This window comes from Rhinolophus hipposideros, assembly GCF_964194185.1.
Source record: "Rhinolophus hipposideros genome assembly, chromosome: 3".
Lineage (NCBI taxonomy): Eukaryota > Metazoa > Chordata > Mammalia > Chiroptera > Rhinolophidae > Rhinolophus > Rhinolophus hipposideros.
Genome location: NC_138049.1, coordinates 49,813,659 through 49,831,520, shown reverse-complemented (window position 1 = coordinate 49,831,520; position 17,862 = coordinate 49,813,659). Strand labels below are relative to the sequence as shown.

The 17,862-nt window shown below is 37.5% G+C and overlaps 1 protein-coding gene across 1 annotated transcript in view; it reads right to left on the bottom strand.

The window, feature by feature from the left end:
- Window positions 1-17,862, bottom strand: part of PREP (prolyl endopeptidase) — a 111,398-nt gene that overhangs the window by 55,922 nt on the left and 37,614 nt on the right. The window contains exon 7 of the mRNA XM_081035067.1: window positions 9,023-9,128. Coding sequence (XP_080891193.1) covers window positions 9,023-9,128 — 106 coding nt within the window. The remainder of the gene's footprint in view (window positions 1-9,022; window positions 9,129-17,862) is intronic.

Sequence of the window (17,862 nt, the reverse complement as noted above, 5' to 3'; positions counted from 1 at the left end):
TTGTTTCTTGCTTATGCTACCAAGCTTCTCATTTATTTTCTTAAAGGCAGCATCACATTAACCGTTTATTTTTACAAGTGAATTCAATGTACTTGTTTTATATTAAGAATCTGATAATTCTGCTCTGGTGTTTCTGCTGGCTCTATTTCTCATGCTGTTGTATTTTTTCATCTGCTTTGTGATTTTTGACTGTGAAGTGATTTCCCTTGAAACATTATCTGTGAGAATTCTTGGAGGCCTGAGTTGAAGTGGCACTCTTCCAGAGAATATCTGTATTTGGCTTCTGTTTGCCTCTTGGGAGGCAACCAAAGTGGGAGCACTTTAAATTCTTGGTATGAGGATTTGGGGACCTCTCATAGGGACAATCAAGACAAGCTGCATCCATGTGAAGGTCAGCCTTTTTCATGTTTTAGGCGAATTCACATCCTGCTTACCCCTCCCCTTCACTAGTACCAAGGCAAAGACAAGCAGGTGTCCTTCATACCTTCCCACCCCCAGCTCTACCACTGGTAGGTTCATTTCTCAGTCACCCTCACACTGAGGGTATCTTTAATCAGACTCTCCACCATGGAAAACCAGAGGTGTTATCTCCCATTCCCCTTGCCCTAGGTGGCCACTGTAGGGAAACTTGGCCTCCAAGGCGCAGCAGAAAACATTCAGGGACAATCCAGGATTCCTGCTTTCATTTTGTCTTTGGTATCTATGGTTTCTCTTCTTTTGTGCCAAGTGAGCAACATAACTGGAAACACATACAAAAGTCTGCTTTACAGACTTTTTACAGCATTTTAGTTGTTTCAACTGGGAGGTTATTCAGAGCATAGGATCTAACAAATAGAAGTCCTTACAATTAATTTTCATAAAAGATTAATTAACCTCTGCATTCGAGTTACAATTTTATTTTTAGTAGCAAACTGCTAACCTCAAAAGCAGGTGACTACTCAAAGGTATCTGCGTCTTATTTTACATAAAACAATGCTTTACAAAGAAAAAAACCCTAAAAACTACTCCTTAGAAAAAGTAAAAAAAATTAGCTGGAGATGCAAAATTTGCAGATAATCAGAAAGATACATTTGTTTATAATAAGAATAATAAAACATAATTTTCTGGACCATGACATTTGTAGACACAGAATCTTGGTTCTGGGAAATGTTAGCGATTCCTTAAATGTTCCCAACAATAAAAAATTTCATGATGTGAAGCCTTTATTTCTCAAAGGAACCATCTAGTTTGTGCCTGAAAAGGTCTTGCAGCTGCTGCAGTGGTATTAATTATGACCCTACCCCCACCCTGCAAAAAGGAAAGTCACTTAAGTATCTCCCAAAGGCAAAACACAGTAGACATCTCCTTCAGTACTTTTATATAATCAGGGGAGCCCGAAGATGTGGCACACTTGTTTTAAATAATTAAGCGCCAAAGAACATCAAAAAACTCCAAAGGCTGTGGTCTTATCTGCCACAAAATTCTGAAGCATTAACTTTAGTCATAAATAGATACTACGAGTCATAAATTCATTCAGATTAGGCAAAGTACTGGATTTATACAAATCCAGCTGTAAATTTGAAAAGCAGTTCAAAGTACAGGCCCTCAGAGGGCAGCATGTTTAAACAGCAGCTCACAAAATCCTTTTGCTTTCCTGAAACTCTTATTCCTCAGGGCTTTGGCCAAGACATTAATTTAAGAGAAATGGCATTTCAGATGAACAATGAGGCTCATTCAGTTTTGTTACGCACAAGTAAGAACACTATTGATTTAAGTAGAAAATAGGAAAATTACTTTTAAAAAAGAGATATGGCTAAAACCCAAACCATCTCACTGTGTGCCCACCTTTTCTGAGATTATTTTGTTTGTAAATGGCATTATTCATTCGGAAGCCAACTGAATTCAATTCCCAAACTTCTCTGGTTAAAATTACTTTTTAAAAACCTGCTTCTCAGTTGGGAAATGATTTGTTTACTGAGAGAAGATTAGCTTAAAATAAGTCATCTCATGCTTTCCTTAGAGCAAAGTCATTGCTTTTATTGTTTTCTTTGAAAGTCAATGGTATTAACTATGTTTCATAGAAAATGTCTTGTAAGTGCTCTCATAAGAGGAGCTAAAAAGTGCTTTTATACTTTACTACACACTAAGGGCTTGACATGCAACAATGATAAAACAATTGCAGAGTGATTGTCCTGCTATGAGACTGAGGGGGACAGTCAGAAGGGGGCAGACAGAAGGCTGCTGCTCTCCCCAGCCTGACACCTTCCTTCCATTTCACCTGCCACATGGTGATGGTTAGAACTCGGGCTTGGGAGTTCAACTGACTTGGCTCTGAATTTTTAAATGGCATCAGGAAAGCGAACTGGCTTCACCAACCTCAGTTTCCTGGGGATAACAACACATGATCCTCGGAAGTTGTTCAGTAGACTGAATGGAAAAACCTCAGATTCTGGCACACACGAACACTAAATAAACAATACTTACTACTATTCCAAATAGTCCCAGCATTCTTCGAACGGTAAAAAAATAAGTTAAATGTGGCTTCTGAACAGCACGATTTGGTAACAGTGAACTTTTAAAATCTAATTTCCATGTCTCACAACTATTGTCCTAGAAAAACCCCTTAAAATCACTATAAAATTAGTAAAAGTACTAATTTTATCATGATTTCTTATTTCACTCCAAAATTCATGTTTTGCTTCTTGTTTTTATACTGCCTCTTGATATTCCAATTCTTCTCTGTATTTTTTCTGCAGTCCCACTCTGAGCCACATAGTCTTGTTTAGTAATTCCCTGCCTGCCACAGAAGTCCTCCTCGCATTGGTCTGGCTTTTAATGCTCAGATGATTTTGCTAAACTTTGGACGAATCATTTGTTTAAAGCTTCCGAAATATTTAACTCCCCATTTCCTCTCTACCTCCCAAAAGATGCCCAGCTCCACCAGACATTAACCAGGGAGTCAATATCATCTCAGCTACCCAAAAACAAGAGTTCATCTGCTTTGCATTAGCCAGATATGGCTGAATGTACAACTTGCTGACAAGCACTGAGCTTCCTTTTATCATTATGTACAGATTAATTTGTTATGCAGAAGACAATTTTTGTGAATGACATGAAAGCATTAAAGCAAAGACATTGTGAGCGATGAGAACTTCACCAACCTAAAACGATCAAACTTTCAGAAAAAAGGAAAAAGGAGAGACAGGCTGGTGAAAGTCTGGATGAAGTACAGGACAAGCGTATTTGCTTCCAAAAACTAGTATGTCTGCACCATCCATCTTTTCTACCAAAAAGCTTCACAAATGCTGCTACATGAGCAAAGACCACTGCAGGCTCGTTTTCAGGATGTCTGCAAATACGCTTATCCTGTACTTCATCTAGACTTTCACCAGCCTGTCTCTCCTTTTTTCCTTTTTTGCTGAAAGTTTGAGCGTATATGCAGAGGCATGTGATGTTATTAACAAGGATTTTAAATATATATTTGCAGCTCCCTTCACCTACCAATCGCTTCCTAAGGATTCCATTTAATCCCAAGAATTCCATTTAAAAACCTCTGCTATAATTTTAAATTCATTCAGAATAGGATCCAGTGATACTGACCCTTTTGCTGATGATTACCCTAAAAATAGGGAATAAAGTATCTAACCTCCCATGGAAAAATAAAGGATCAAAGAGAAAAGGGAACAAGGAAACGGAAGAAAATGGAGAGGAGATGGAGGGAGTTTAGAGTTTTCAAACTCCAGAGGGGTCCTAAGTCTGATGTGCGCTCAGTCACAGCCATGCTGTGACCTGCCCTGAAGCGGTGCTCTGGCGACCTCACAGCCTCTGCCCCGCAGGCGGGGAGCATTCTATGGGCAGGGACAGGCGCTGAGCAGAGCGTCAACACATGTCTGCCTCGTAACTAAATACAACACTTACATGAGCTACATTTAAGATTGACCCTTACAGGTATTTGTTGATAATGTAAAGACAACAGAAATAACCAAGTTTAAATTCTGGAACCACGGTTGAGGCCTAGTTGAGAAGAGGGCTCAGAGGAGCCTGACTAAAGTTTAGTCAAGGAGAGAATCTTTGTCATCTGTCAGGCACTGTTCTAGGTATTGGGGACTCCACAGAGAGCAACACAGACGAGGTCCCTGAACTCACACAGCTCACAAATCCTCACACTGTCTTTGTATGGAGAAAAAAAGGAATCAGAACAGGCGAAAGGAGCAGAAGGGCCAACTGTAGAAGGAAAGGCATCAACCTTAAGCACAAGGTAGCTTCTGGGACAGAAATTCCCCTTCCCCAAAGAAAGAAAAGAGCGATTCAGAACATGTGTCTGAGCCAGTGCAAAAGGGGGTTCAATATTCTTTGGAGGGGACCTGCTTAGCTGTTTGAACACGTGGAAAATTATTAACAACTTGACAAATTATAACAAGATGACAGGCCTAGTGCCGGTTCTACACAGTGACAAATAAGGTGTGACAGGAGAGTTACCTGCTCAGAAAGGTAAAGAAAGGAGCAGCCACCGATTGAGCCACAAGGACTCAATTGCAGTCCCTGTGGAAAACCTATGGCCTATGGTTTGTACCAAATGTGTAAATGTAAATGGCAGAAATGAGGTTCTCCAAAGAGAGGGAAAGGATAACAGGAGAGACATCCTACTCGTGGAGCAGCAAGTAGGAAGATGGTCAGCAAGTCAAGAGAACAGAAGTTCAAATTTACATGATAAATGTCAACGACAAAGTAATCCAGTTTCGTAGGGAACTCTTTTAATTCAAGATTTTAAGATTTTATTCCCCATCCTGTATTCATGTGGTTTTATTTTCCCTATGTGCTGTCTTTTTCTATAATATTCAATAGCTATTGACTACTTTTTTGTGCTTTTCATTTCAAAATGCACAGGGTAAGAAGGTTTTCTTGGGAGACAAAGATGACAGAAAAGGTAGAAAAATGCTGGCAATTCCCCCTGCTTTGGAGGTAAAAAAGATTAAAATCATAGCAAAAAGGCTTTAAGTTATCAAAAGGGGTATAAATTTCAGCAACACAATATTAAAGACTCCATAACACTGGATTTAGTTTTTAGCTATTCAGGTTTAACTCATCTAATAGTTAACTGGCACATTTAGCATTTAAGTTAAATGTTAATCTTCCCTTTACTTAAAAAAGCGTTAACAAAAAAGGAGGAGCGGGTAAGAGCAAGAAAAAGAGACCAGGCAATAGTCATGATTACCTGGTTACCTGTTTTGTGCACCTGAAACTAATAAAAAAAAAGTTAAAAAAAATCGTCATGGTTACCAACTGGGCATATAACCCCCTGAATTTTCAATTATCCACCTGCAAAAGTAGACAATTTCCCTCATAGCCTCCCACTAGAGACCCACCTATTTATGTCTTCTTCAATGAAAGGATTCTTTCTGATTATGAACCTGGTTTTGCAGAAAACAAGTCAATATCAAGAACCATGTTTAGAGCAGCTTTGTTACTAGAGATAAATGTTTACTGTAGGGAGTCCTCCATCTATTTAACTATGCTACCTAAAACCGAAGTGTTGATTCCAAATATTCCCCTTTCAGTCAAGAAACAAAGAGAAAAAGAAAGAAGGCAGACTTGAGAACCTACTATACTCATATGCCAGGAACCCTGCTAAGTCCTTTTCTATGCATTTTCATTATTCCTCACAATTCCTCATGAAGTAGCTATTACTTCCCCATTTGCAGTCGTGTGACTATTCAGAGAGAAAATAACTCTCCCATCCCAGGGTCACCAGTTATTTAGTGGTAGAGCTGAGATTACAATTCAAATCTGATCTGAAAGTATTATGGTTATTGTCCCAATATATCCAACTATAATAGGAATTATTTTTTAAAAATTTAACAATCACTACCTCAATCTATGGCTCTCCTATTATACATTAACTGCATTTACTCAATGTCTTCAACAGTTAAACTCACACACAGTACTTGTTTCTTTAAACAGTCATAACCATATCATAATGAACCAGCAATCAATTAAAAAATAGACAACCCCAAAACCCAAATCTCTCTAATCTTGTCCTACACAACTGACTTTTGAACCGAAGGGTGGAAAATGATATCCATCTCATCTTTTTAGGATTAGTCAACCACTGCAGCTGTCAAGAGCTTAAGAATCCCAGGACCGCCATTCAAAGGAAAAATAACTACTCTGAGGTTTATGTTATCCACAAATTTAATGCTAGTAAAGCAGTAATTTTAAAAAGATGACAGGCCCAGTGCTACAGCCAAAATTTAGCAGCTATCACCGGAAAGCTCTCTCCAAGTGACTCCAATCCATCAGTATGCCACTCAATAGCTTCAAACCACCTATCTTATTATTCGCTTCAAATTCTGATTTCTTTTCTATAGGATATTACATACTTTTTAAAATGCTTCAGTGCATTTCAAACACTTGTCAGTGTAGTAACCTTATTAAAAACTGAAATTGGGTTAGTATTACAAGACTTTTCCTCCCCATGTGGTTTTCCATGAGCTCACTGTAATGGTCTTTGTGACCTGTCAACTTAGCTAGGCTAATGTTCTCCGACAATCACACACTATACTAGGTGTTACGGCGAAGGTATTTTGAAGACGTGATTAAAGATCATACTTAGCTGACTTTCAGTAAGAAATTATCCTAGATAATCTGTGTTGGCCTGATTCAATCGGTTGAAAAGCCTCCAGAAGAGCTGAGGCTTCCCTGAGGACATACCCTCTGTGGACAGCAGCTCCAGCCTGTGTCCGAGAGCTGCAGCCTGCCCTTCCTCGCGGCCTGCCCTACTGATTGCAGACGCGCCTCGCCAGCCTCACAATCACCTCAGAACATTCCTTGCACTAAGTCTCTTAATACGTATCTCCTTTTGGTTCTACTTCTCTGGTTAAACCTGGACAGACTCTTCACAAACCATCAATATCTCACAAACACAAAATTGTGAGGAATAACTTTAACAAGAAACATGAATACACCGTTCCTATACGACTCTGAAAAATCTAATCCCAAATAAATATACATATAGTCCTAGTTAAACATACAGATGGACTGTTGTTCAGATCACGACAAAATAATCTTAAAGTTCCTCTGAAAAAATGAAAAAAAAAGGGGAACAATTTGGAAAATAACTGCTAACATTTATGGAGTCCTAACTTTGCACTGGGCTCTTCACTTAAGCTACACAAAACCACCTAGAAAACAGAAAACGCAATGGTCAAGTAACTCAAGGAACGGTCCAGTTGGGAAGGCAGGCCAGGACCTGGCTGATTTTGGAAACAGGGTCTTCCAATCTGGATGCATCGTAGCCATTTAGTTTCGGAGATGTGTCCCACTCCTCTTCATTCTCATCCATGGCTGCCCTGTCTAGAATTTTGTTTATGAGAGCCTCGTGCACCTCTGCACTGTCTTCCTTCTGGAATCCCAATCTGTAGGTATCACACTCCTCTAATTCCTCACTAACTGCAGTTAACGTCTGCAATGGTAAGTTGGGGGATAAAAAGTATGTAAGGTAAAAAAAAGATAAGGACCAAGAGGTCAGGAAGACAAGAGGGTTTCCTCAGGTTCTGCTAGCACTTGTAAGTCTCATGCAAAGTAGCAGTGTTATTATCAAAGTGGACACAGTATATGAATATGTGGATGAAATTTTCTTCTCTGTATTTGGAGTAAATAAAGCAATTAGTGTTTTTTAATCTGTTAACTTGTATCATTTAGTAACAAGCCTATTTAATAATTTCAAGATCTAAAAATAGAGTAATAGAAAATAAAACCAGAACTCTGGAGGAAGAACGCTATCATCAGAATTTTTAATAAACTGGAGAAAGGCAAAGTCCTTTCCATCATTTGCGACTCGCACAGGAATACTGTACAGGCCAACAGCACAGTATTAAGTGACAGGGACAGCTGTCACTGTTCCCTGCAGACTCCAGCAAAGGTTTGCTCCCTTCTATGCAGACTTGGACTTGCGACTCAAGTGACCAATTCCTGGGTGGTGATTTGCTCCTGTTGGAGAACGTGAAAACTGATGTGGTTGATGTAATTTTCTTGAGATTAAAATGGGTGTATCTTTTTTTTTTAAAAACAGAAAAATAACAAACTTTATTAAAGGGATACTTAATAGCAGAATAAAAGTTGACTTTCTCCTGTATGTGTGAATGGTGCTCTGTAGTATCTAAGAATGTTAGGATGCAGATTTCACTCAGAGAAGTTTAAAAATGATGCAATGCCCAATCAATAATAAAAAAATTTATATATTATCTCATTGTAATGTAATATGGATCACAATAATGAGGTAATCTAATAACTAGAAATACACTCAGTATTGTATACTTTTAAAATCCGGGTCACCATCTCTAAACTATATATACATTAACCAGAACATGGTGTAATTAGTTTAGTGTCTATCTGGGTACCAGCATTATCTCTGAGCGAGTTTTTGGGTCTGGGCATTTTCAGCATAGTAAATCATGCAGTGGAAGAGCTTTAACGCTTGATGGTGGTGCTGGTATGACACAGATGTTGGAAGAGAGTGACATTTAAAATGAGCTATCTCTAGAATTTGTAACTGACTGGTTCTATGTTTACTATCATGACATAGAAAGCTTTGGGAAGGAAGATCCAGCTATTCTCGGCCATGGGCTCAGTGCCGAGGAGCTGTCATCTGACTTCCTGTTAACCTGGTCGATTCTCACCGGTCTCCTCTCTCTTGCCTGTGACAGTTGGCACCATTATATCCAGACAGTTATAATGCTTTACAGACCAAAGGGCCAGCTTCTCCTTAACACTCTTCATCTGCAATACTCACAGGGTATTTTTTTTTTACACTCATATGTAAAAAATATGGTTAACTTCAATCCACAGAGAAAATGCTAATGCCAACAAATCGCTTCAGTCAATTTTTCTTCATTTTAAGGAATAATAAAAGAAGAAAATCATATGAACTGAGATGATGTGGTTAAAATGGAAGAAGGTTTCCTGGGAAATCAATTAGAAGACCGAAGTAATTGCTGTTTAATGGAGTTTTCTGGAATAATTATGTGTTTGAAAAATAACTTACCAGTGATGCCATTGGATTCCTGTTGTAAATCACAGTACCAGAGTCGGTTTACTGGATCACATCCCTCCCTTATTGATAACAAGACGTAGCGGCCATCGTCAGACAACTAGGAAGGAAATAACAAAGAGTGCAGGGGGCTGATGAGAATATATATTTTTTGTGAGAGAGCTGTTTAATGTTAAGTAAAAAAATAAAGGTTAACCTCAAATGCAGTAAGTTTACTCCAAACTTATGAATGGATAAGAAAGTTATCAGAAAAAAAGATGAACATCAATTTTAACTTGTTTCTTTCTTAATCACAGTTTAACAAAACATAACGAAATATTTAAGTAGGAAATATCAATAGATGTAACTGAATGTCATAATGACTCAATGTGATTTTTATTTGAATTAAATTCAGGTTATTCTTTAACTGAAAGTACATGCAATCTGTCATTTGGAATATTATATCCCTGATTTAGAAGTTTTGTCACAGGTTATATATTTTGAAAAGTTATGCAAAATGAGTAAGAATTAGCAAAATGGGCCTGGATGTAAAGTTCATTTGTGTTCACACTGCTCAGATTAATGAATTTCTATTGAACAACTTTTTATGCGTATCTTTAGTCATGTTTACTATAAGAAGTCAGAGAATAGGGCCGGCCAGGTGGCTCAGGAGGTTGGAGTTCCGTGCTCCTAATGCCAAACAAAGGTTGCTGGTTTGATTCCCACATGGGCCAGTGGGCTCTCAACCACAAGGTTGACAGTTCAACTCCTCGAGTCCCGCAAGGGATGGTAGTCTGTGCCCCCTGCAACTAGCAATGGCAACTGGACCTAGAGCTGAGCTGCGCCCTCCACAACTAAGACTGAAAGGACAACAACTTGAAGCTGAACGGCACCCTCCACAACTAAGATTGAAGGGACAACAACTTGACTTGGAAAAGAAGTCCTGGGAGTACACACTGTTCCCCAATAAAGTCCTGTTCCCCTTCCCCAATAAAATCTTTAAAAAAAAAAAAAAAGAAGTCAGAGAATAAAGTCCTGTGCTTCTGTGGATTTCTTTTATAGTATTAAACAGGCGAATCTTAGGTAGCAAAAATAATCTTGACAAAAACTAATGCAACAAACAATATATTATAGTTTTGAGTCAAAGTTAACATAAGTGGCATCAAGCTATATATATACGTATATATATATACGTATATATATATATACGTATATATATATCCCTTGCTCTCTCTCTCTCTATATATATATCCCTTTGCAATTAATTTTTTTCATTCAACATAAATTTTTAAGTCAATCCACGTTGATATATGACCATTTATTTCATTTAACTGCTGTACGATTTCAATCTAAAAATATATCACAACTAATTGACCCATTTTCCCACCAATAAATACTGAGATTATTTCCATTTTTTTCCTATTACAGTGACACTTTAGAAAAATTATTGAACATGTTTATTTGTGGCCTTACATAAGTGTTTCTCTTATGTAAGTGTGGCCTTATATAAGTGTTTCCATATAACGGGAAGTAAAATTGCTCAGTGTAGGATATGCACATATTCAACTTTATTAGATATTGCCAAATTTAGTGGTTTACCAACTGATATGCTTACATTTCAGCAGTGTACAGCAGTTACTGTTTTTACACGTCCTATTGTGACAACTCATTTAATGTGTCAACTTGGCTAGGCCACAAGACCCAGATATTTGGTCAAACATTATTCTGGATGGTTCTGTGAAGGTGTTTTTTTGGATGAGTTGAATATTTAAATTGGTGGACTTTGAGTACAGGTGATTATCCTCCATAATGTGAGTGAATCTCATCCAATCAGTTGAAGACCTTAACAGCAAAAAACGAACCTCCCCTAGCAAAAAGGAATTCTGCCAGCACATGGACTCCGACTGCAACTGTTCCCTGGGTTTCCAGCCTGCCAGCCTACCCGGCAGACTTTGGACTTGTCAAGGCTCCACAATCACATCAGCCAATTCCTTAAAAATAAATCTTTCGCTCTATACACATACACATATCCTGTTGGTTTTATTTCTCTGGAGAACCCTGACAAACATACTTAGCAATAACTGCTATTATTTCATTGGTTCATTAAAAAATATTTGCTAAATAGCTATTACGTTCAAGACATTTCTTCTAGATGTTAAAGATGCTATCAGGGAACAAATCGGAAAAAAAACCCATTACATTCTAGTGGAGGAGACAAACATAAATATGGAATTATACAGTGTATTATAAAATGATAAATGCCATGGAGACCATGAACAGGTCTGGGTAGGGAGGCAGGATGTGTAAGAAGGGACTGTAGTTTTCAATATGGCAGCCGAGGTAGGCCTCCTTAAAGAGTTTTTCCATTGTCTTCTGACTGCATTGTTTCAGATAAGGAGTCATTTCTTATCTTTTATCCCCTGTATATAATGTGTGTGTTTTTCTCTAGCTGCCTTTGGGATTTTCTTCTCTTTGGTTTTCTGTGAATTGATTATAAAGGGCTCTGCTATAGTAGCCTGCTTGAGATTTGTTGAGTGTCTTGGATCTGTAGGTTTTTCTATTTTATCAAATTTGTAACATTTTTGGCCATTTCTTCCTCATACATATTTTTGTGTTACCTTATCTCTAATGTAGGACTTCAAATACATAATGTATTCGCATTGTCCCATAGGTCAACGGGATTGTGTTCATTTTTAGTTTTTTTCTCTTAGTGGTTTACTTTCAATTGCCCCGTCTTCAAAATTACTGATGTTTTCTTTAATGGTATCTAAACTACTATTAAGACCATGCTTAATTTTTCCACTCAGATAATTTTTCCATTCAGGTAATTTTTCACCTCTAGAAGAATATTTGGTTTGTTTTTATACTTTCTATTTCTTTGTTCATTACATTAACATTAAAAAATCCTTTAAAAATTGTTTTTATGATAGCTTTTAAAAAGTCCTTGTCTGTAGTAGAAGAGGATAAAGGGGGTCAAATATATGGTGATGGAAGAACTGACTCTGGGTGGTGAACATACAATGTGATATATTGATGATGTATTACAGAATTGTACACCTGAAACCTATGTAATTTTACTAACCATTGTCACCCCAATCAATTTTAAGGAAAAAAAAGGAAAAGAAAAAAAGTCCTTATCTGCCTATTCTACTACCTATCATTTCTGGATGGATCTGTTTTATTGACTAAATTTTCTCCTGGTTCTAAGTCACATTTTTCTGCCACTTTACATGTCTAGTAATATTTTTATTGCATTCTGAATATTTTCAATATTGTCTGGTTTATTTGTTTTGATTTTCCTTTAAATGTTTTGAGGCAGTTAATTTGTTGGTGGATCAGCTTGATCTATTCAATATTCAAGGCTTGTTTCCAAGCATTGTTGGGTGAGGTCTACAGGCCTACTGCTGAGGGCACGGCTTCTCTGGAGTCTCTGCTGAATACCCTGGGTGTTCATATTCCACTTTGGTCAGAGTGTGAAAGTCTCCCAGACTTGTTAAACCTCTGGTAATTGTTGGCTTACAGCTCCCTGGTAGTTGGTCTTAGCTTGAATCACAGCGTTTCTTTCTAGGCATGCACCGCTTAATAGTCAGCTAAGAGCAAGGGAATACCAAGGCAGATTTCTGGGGCTCTTAGTGGATAGTTCCCTCCTTTTGGTATTCTGCCTGCAAATTCCAGTGGCTTTAGTCTTCCTGAACTCCAGTCTTTGGATCCTAAGTTCAGTTATACTGCCATACTCTGTGGACGTCTTCCTCCTTGTGCTGGAGTCAGACAATACTTCTAGGCAGAAAGCTGTGCACGTCCTAGGACTCGTCTCTCGCACTGATGAAAGTCCTATGATGCCTGTTGACCAGTATCTGCAAACAGTTGCTTTGTCTCTTTTGTACAGTTTTCTAGCTGTTTATGGCAGGAGGACTAGTCTAGTACCAGTTACACCACGATGGCCAGAAGCAAAAATCTATCATTATGTTTTCACGTTTTTAACTCATTTTTAATCCTTCATTTTAGGGAATATTACTGTATATGCTTAAAACACATACACGTAAGAATTAAGATGGTAATTAATATAGGACTAATTAAAAAGATGATACCCATGATTAATAATATATTTTCTTCTGTCTCACTACACTGTAGGATATTTTTACTGCTTGTTTCCTATCCAATAATATTTCTGTAACTACCTGCAGCCTTTGGGACATGCTTATTTTCTTTTATGTAGAGGTTAAAACTGTCAAACATAACATTTACTTTGACTTGTTGCACTGTTCTTATCAAGCCCACATACACTGATTCCTGGTATCAGTGCAATGTGATAATACCGAGCTAAATGTCATCTAAACAAGAGTGTTTGAGCATGGAATACTTAGGGTTTTACTTACTAGCAGCAGCAAGTTTTTAGACTTGCAGGAATTAAGATTCCAGCTCTCAAAAAAAGTCCATCCATTTAGAAGCTACAGGTTCGTTTCAGTAGATCAGCTGTTTGTCCATCGGGTTCTCTGCATTTATAAATTAATCACAGTGGCTATGCGTATCTAAAACGTCCAGTGTTTTTAAACACTTGGTAACACATTGATATTATAAGTTAAACATCTCTTTCTCAGAAAAAAATTATTTTAAAGCACAGAGGGAGTTTGTACGTGTGAAATAAAAGTGGGATTTCAAGTAAGTTACAGTTTTATAGAAGATTCTAGAAAGCCCTGTTTAATTTGGCTGCTCTTTCTTGGTGACTTTCTTTTTTTTAAATTAAATTTATTGGGGTGACAATTGTTAGTAAATTTACATAGATTTCAGGTGTACAATTCTGTATTACATCATCTATAAATCCCATTGTGTGTTCACCACCCAGATTCAGTTCTCCTTCCATCACCATATATTTGATCCCCTTTACCCTCATCACCCACCCCCCACCCCCCTTACCCTCTGGTAACCACTAAACTATTATCTGTGTCTATGAGTTTTTGTTTCTCATTTGTTTGTTTTGTTCTTTTGTTGTTTTGGGTTTATATACCACATATCAGTGAAATCATAGGGTTCTCTGCTTTTTCTGTCTGACTTATTTCGCTTAGCATTATACTCTCAAGATCCATCCATGTTGTCACAAATGCTCCTATATCATCTTTCCTTAATGCCGAATAGTATTCCATTGTGTATATGTACCACAACTTCTTGATCCATTCATCTATCGAAGGACATCTGGTTGTTTCCATGTCTTGGCCATCTTGGTGACTTTTTCTCTGAGTTCTAAAGCAGTTTCCTTTCCCAAAAATGAATCATATTTTGTTGTTTATGTTTTTGTCACAAATTATAATATTATTGTCACAAATTATTATATAATAATATCGAATGACTCAGGTGTATTCTCTTCATCCTTTTCTAGGCTCCTTATAGTCTTTTCAAAGATCGCCGATCAGTTTTGGAAAATCTCATATAAATTTGATTTACATGAATTCTTTTTTCCATTCTCATCCTTACGTATTTCCAAATTACCTGTCATTATGTTTTAAGTGGTTCTCTTGCAAATGAACATATGACTTGATCGAGTTTTAATACCCAATCTAAGAATCTGTATTCTGTTTTCCTTAATCATTACTGTTGATGCACTGGCTTCCACACTCTTTAATTTTCAATATTCTATTCACTTTGTCTTCCCTTCTCCTTCCTTCCTTGTACTGCATTAATATAAATTTCTTTATAAACTTTTCCCCTTCTTTGGCTGCTTTGGGAGTTATGTATTCCATTTCTAGTCCTTTATATGTTTTCCTTAAGCTTTTCTAGTTAATAAGCCAATGTCTAAAATTTTAGTTCCATCTTATTTTTAAACCATCCTATATTAAAAATATCATCAGCAATCTCATAATTATAACTTTATTAAATGTAATGGAAAGCAGCCCCATGAATAATACTTCATACTTTTGTTTTCTGTCTTGTAAATAAAGACAGAATCTTTACAGCTTAGCGCTTGAAGTTATGCTGCATCAATCACAAACGATGGTTAATTCAGTTGTAGTCATTCATCCAACAGAAAGATAAGGCAGTAAAACTTACTGCAAAAAACATCAAACCTTCGATGATGGCTGTTTCAAGCACAACTAATGAGTTTTTCTCAGGATTTCTGGCTGGACTAAATAGTTACAGCAGTTTATATTTAATCTAAGGCAGGGAGTCCCAAGGTACATTGTTGTTGCAATGCCAGTTAAGCCAGCCTTTTTCACTATACCTCTTGTCATCACACCTCAGAGATGTTCCACAGCCACTAAACAAATTTCCTAAAGTAGACACAACTCTGAATTTTCAAAACAGGTCTCACATTTCTAAATCATTTATAAGTCACTGTTGTCCCAAAATACACAATTAGAAATACACCTAAATGTAAAAAATACACAAAATATACAATTAGAAATACACCTAAATGTACATTACACTAAAATGTAATCAATGACAATAATGAACCATGGCCTCAAATTCAGAGTATATTTCAAGGCAATTTTCAAAATGAAGTTTGGAAATCATTGGGAGGGGAAGACAAAAATCATGTTGATGAAGAGGACACCTGAATCTCATCAGAGAATTAAAAGTGAAAATTAAAAGAATTAGAATTAAGAGAATTAAAGAGACTTTCCTGAAATCCAAATAAAAGGAGAAGAGATAAGCAGGAGAGAGCTTATCCTGGGGTCCCTAAGGGTCCCATCAGGCCTTCATGGAACAGCACAACTACTAGTTCACAAAATACTGTCTTTGAAGAGGGCACCCAAATAGCTGCCGCATTTGTTTATCAACATTTATCAACAGGTGAAGGATAAGGAATGGGGGTATCGAACTTTACACTCCCATTGAAGAAGCCACATTAGTTCAACTAAGAAATTTTAATTGTATATATTGTGATACTAAGCTACTCTGAGATAGTAATATTTACAAGGAAACCCTGAGTAGACATCATTCAATTAAACAGAGCATGTATATTCTACTTTATTCTATCAGGTTCACATGTGCTAGTCCAACAAACACATATTTCATATGACAGCATATTCAAGAATATAAAACCCAGGAGCCGTGAAACCACAGAATTTAGAGAGATAAGCAGCAACCAGAACACACCTCAGGAGAAACTAGTCCCAAATAATGTTTCTATGAAATGTCTTCAGTTAATCCCTCATGTAGGTGTGATGGTAAGCCATTCAGACCAGAGTCTGGGTCAAGGGGCTCCGTTTTCACAAGAGGTCATCAGCTCTACAATCAGTTTATTTGAGGCTTCTTAAAAAATATGAATCTACAGAAATAAGTGTGAAATAGAACCAATATGTCGACAATTGCAGTTTCTCTGGTGAATAGGATCTTATATTTTGTAAGAAATCTGTATTATTTATTATTACTAGAAATATAAAAACTTTAAAGTTGATGGATTTGGCTATTCTCAGTCTCAGTACTATATAATAATAACAGCTGGGCTTTCTAACTGACCTGAATAAGCTAGCTTTTCTTCATGCATCTCTTAAGAGAAAAAGTAACAAAAGATCACCTACTAATGTTTCGAACTCCCAGTCATTTAACTATCTACAAAGTTATTGTGTCCCAAAGTGATGGGATACATAACCAATATTTATATATACATAGAATACGTGGACTTTCATGAAACACGATCATTTTAAAGAAAAACTTAAGGTATTTTATGCCAAAGCTACTAAACTCCAGTCACACGGTCTTGTGTTAACCGAATCTTTAAGTCTTTAAGGATATAAAGTTTCCTTTACACACACACACACACACACACACACACACGCACACACACGCACACACTTTTTTTTTTTTTAACTTAGAATCCAATAAGATGCTTTTTTAGTTTGGCTTCCTGACTTTTCTGCCTTCCCAAGAATGCTGCTGAGATTTTCCTACATGGTAATCAGCATGATGGATATTATCTCTCCACACAGTGATGATGAAAGAGAGGACACAGACAGTGAGCCTCGGGCACACACAGTCCAGTCAGGAATCCACCCCCGGATTAACATAAAGACAACCACTCAGCCACTCCAGGGATAAACACACAGAACCCGTCTCTAAGAGCCAGCGGAAAGCGCAGGACTCCCTGGGACAGTGCCAGGATCCAAAGGGTCACCAATAAGAACACCCACCGGCAGCCTCAAGCTCAGTTACTGAAGTTTTAAGGTCAAGAGGACAACGGTGTCTTTAAAATGACACACAAATCAAACACGGGGGAAATTCTGTTATGAGCCTCCCCAATCTCTTTTTATTATATAAAAATATTGATGTAGATGAGATTACCAGCAAAAAAACATCCTCCATAAGGGCCAGAGCTTTGCTCTTTGCTCCTGAGTATCACCTGGCCCTAATACAGTGGTGAATGCAAGGGAAGGGCTCACTAGGTATTTGGGGAATTAAAGCATGAACTGTGCTGACCAGGAAGAGGGATACTGAACAGTTTCTGCTGCAAGTGAAAACTATCCAACGAGGAAGGGGCAGACAGGTGAGGCAGGCTTCCCCGAGGAACATCGGGACTTTACTGACTGGACGCTCCGTAGGCGAGGCTGGGGAGACACCAGGCGCTTCACGTGCATGAACCTTAGCAGTGGAGCGGGGAGAGCAAGGAAATTACTCACTTACTGAATGCCTAAGGCAAGTCAAGCATCAGCCAACACTTTTACATGCTAGTATTTGTGTAATATATACAACTGTGAACACAAATATGCATATGAATTAGTTTTAAGGGTCACAAGTGAACATATTAAGACGGCTTATGGAGAGATGGGTAATAATAAATACTAAGAACAGGAGTACCTCTGTAAAAAAAAAACCAAAAAACTTTTTTCCCCTAAGAATTAGGTATACTATAATTAGATTCT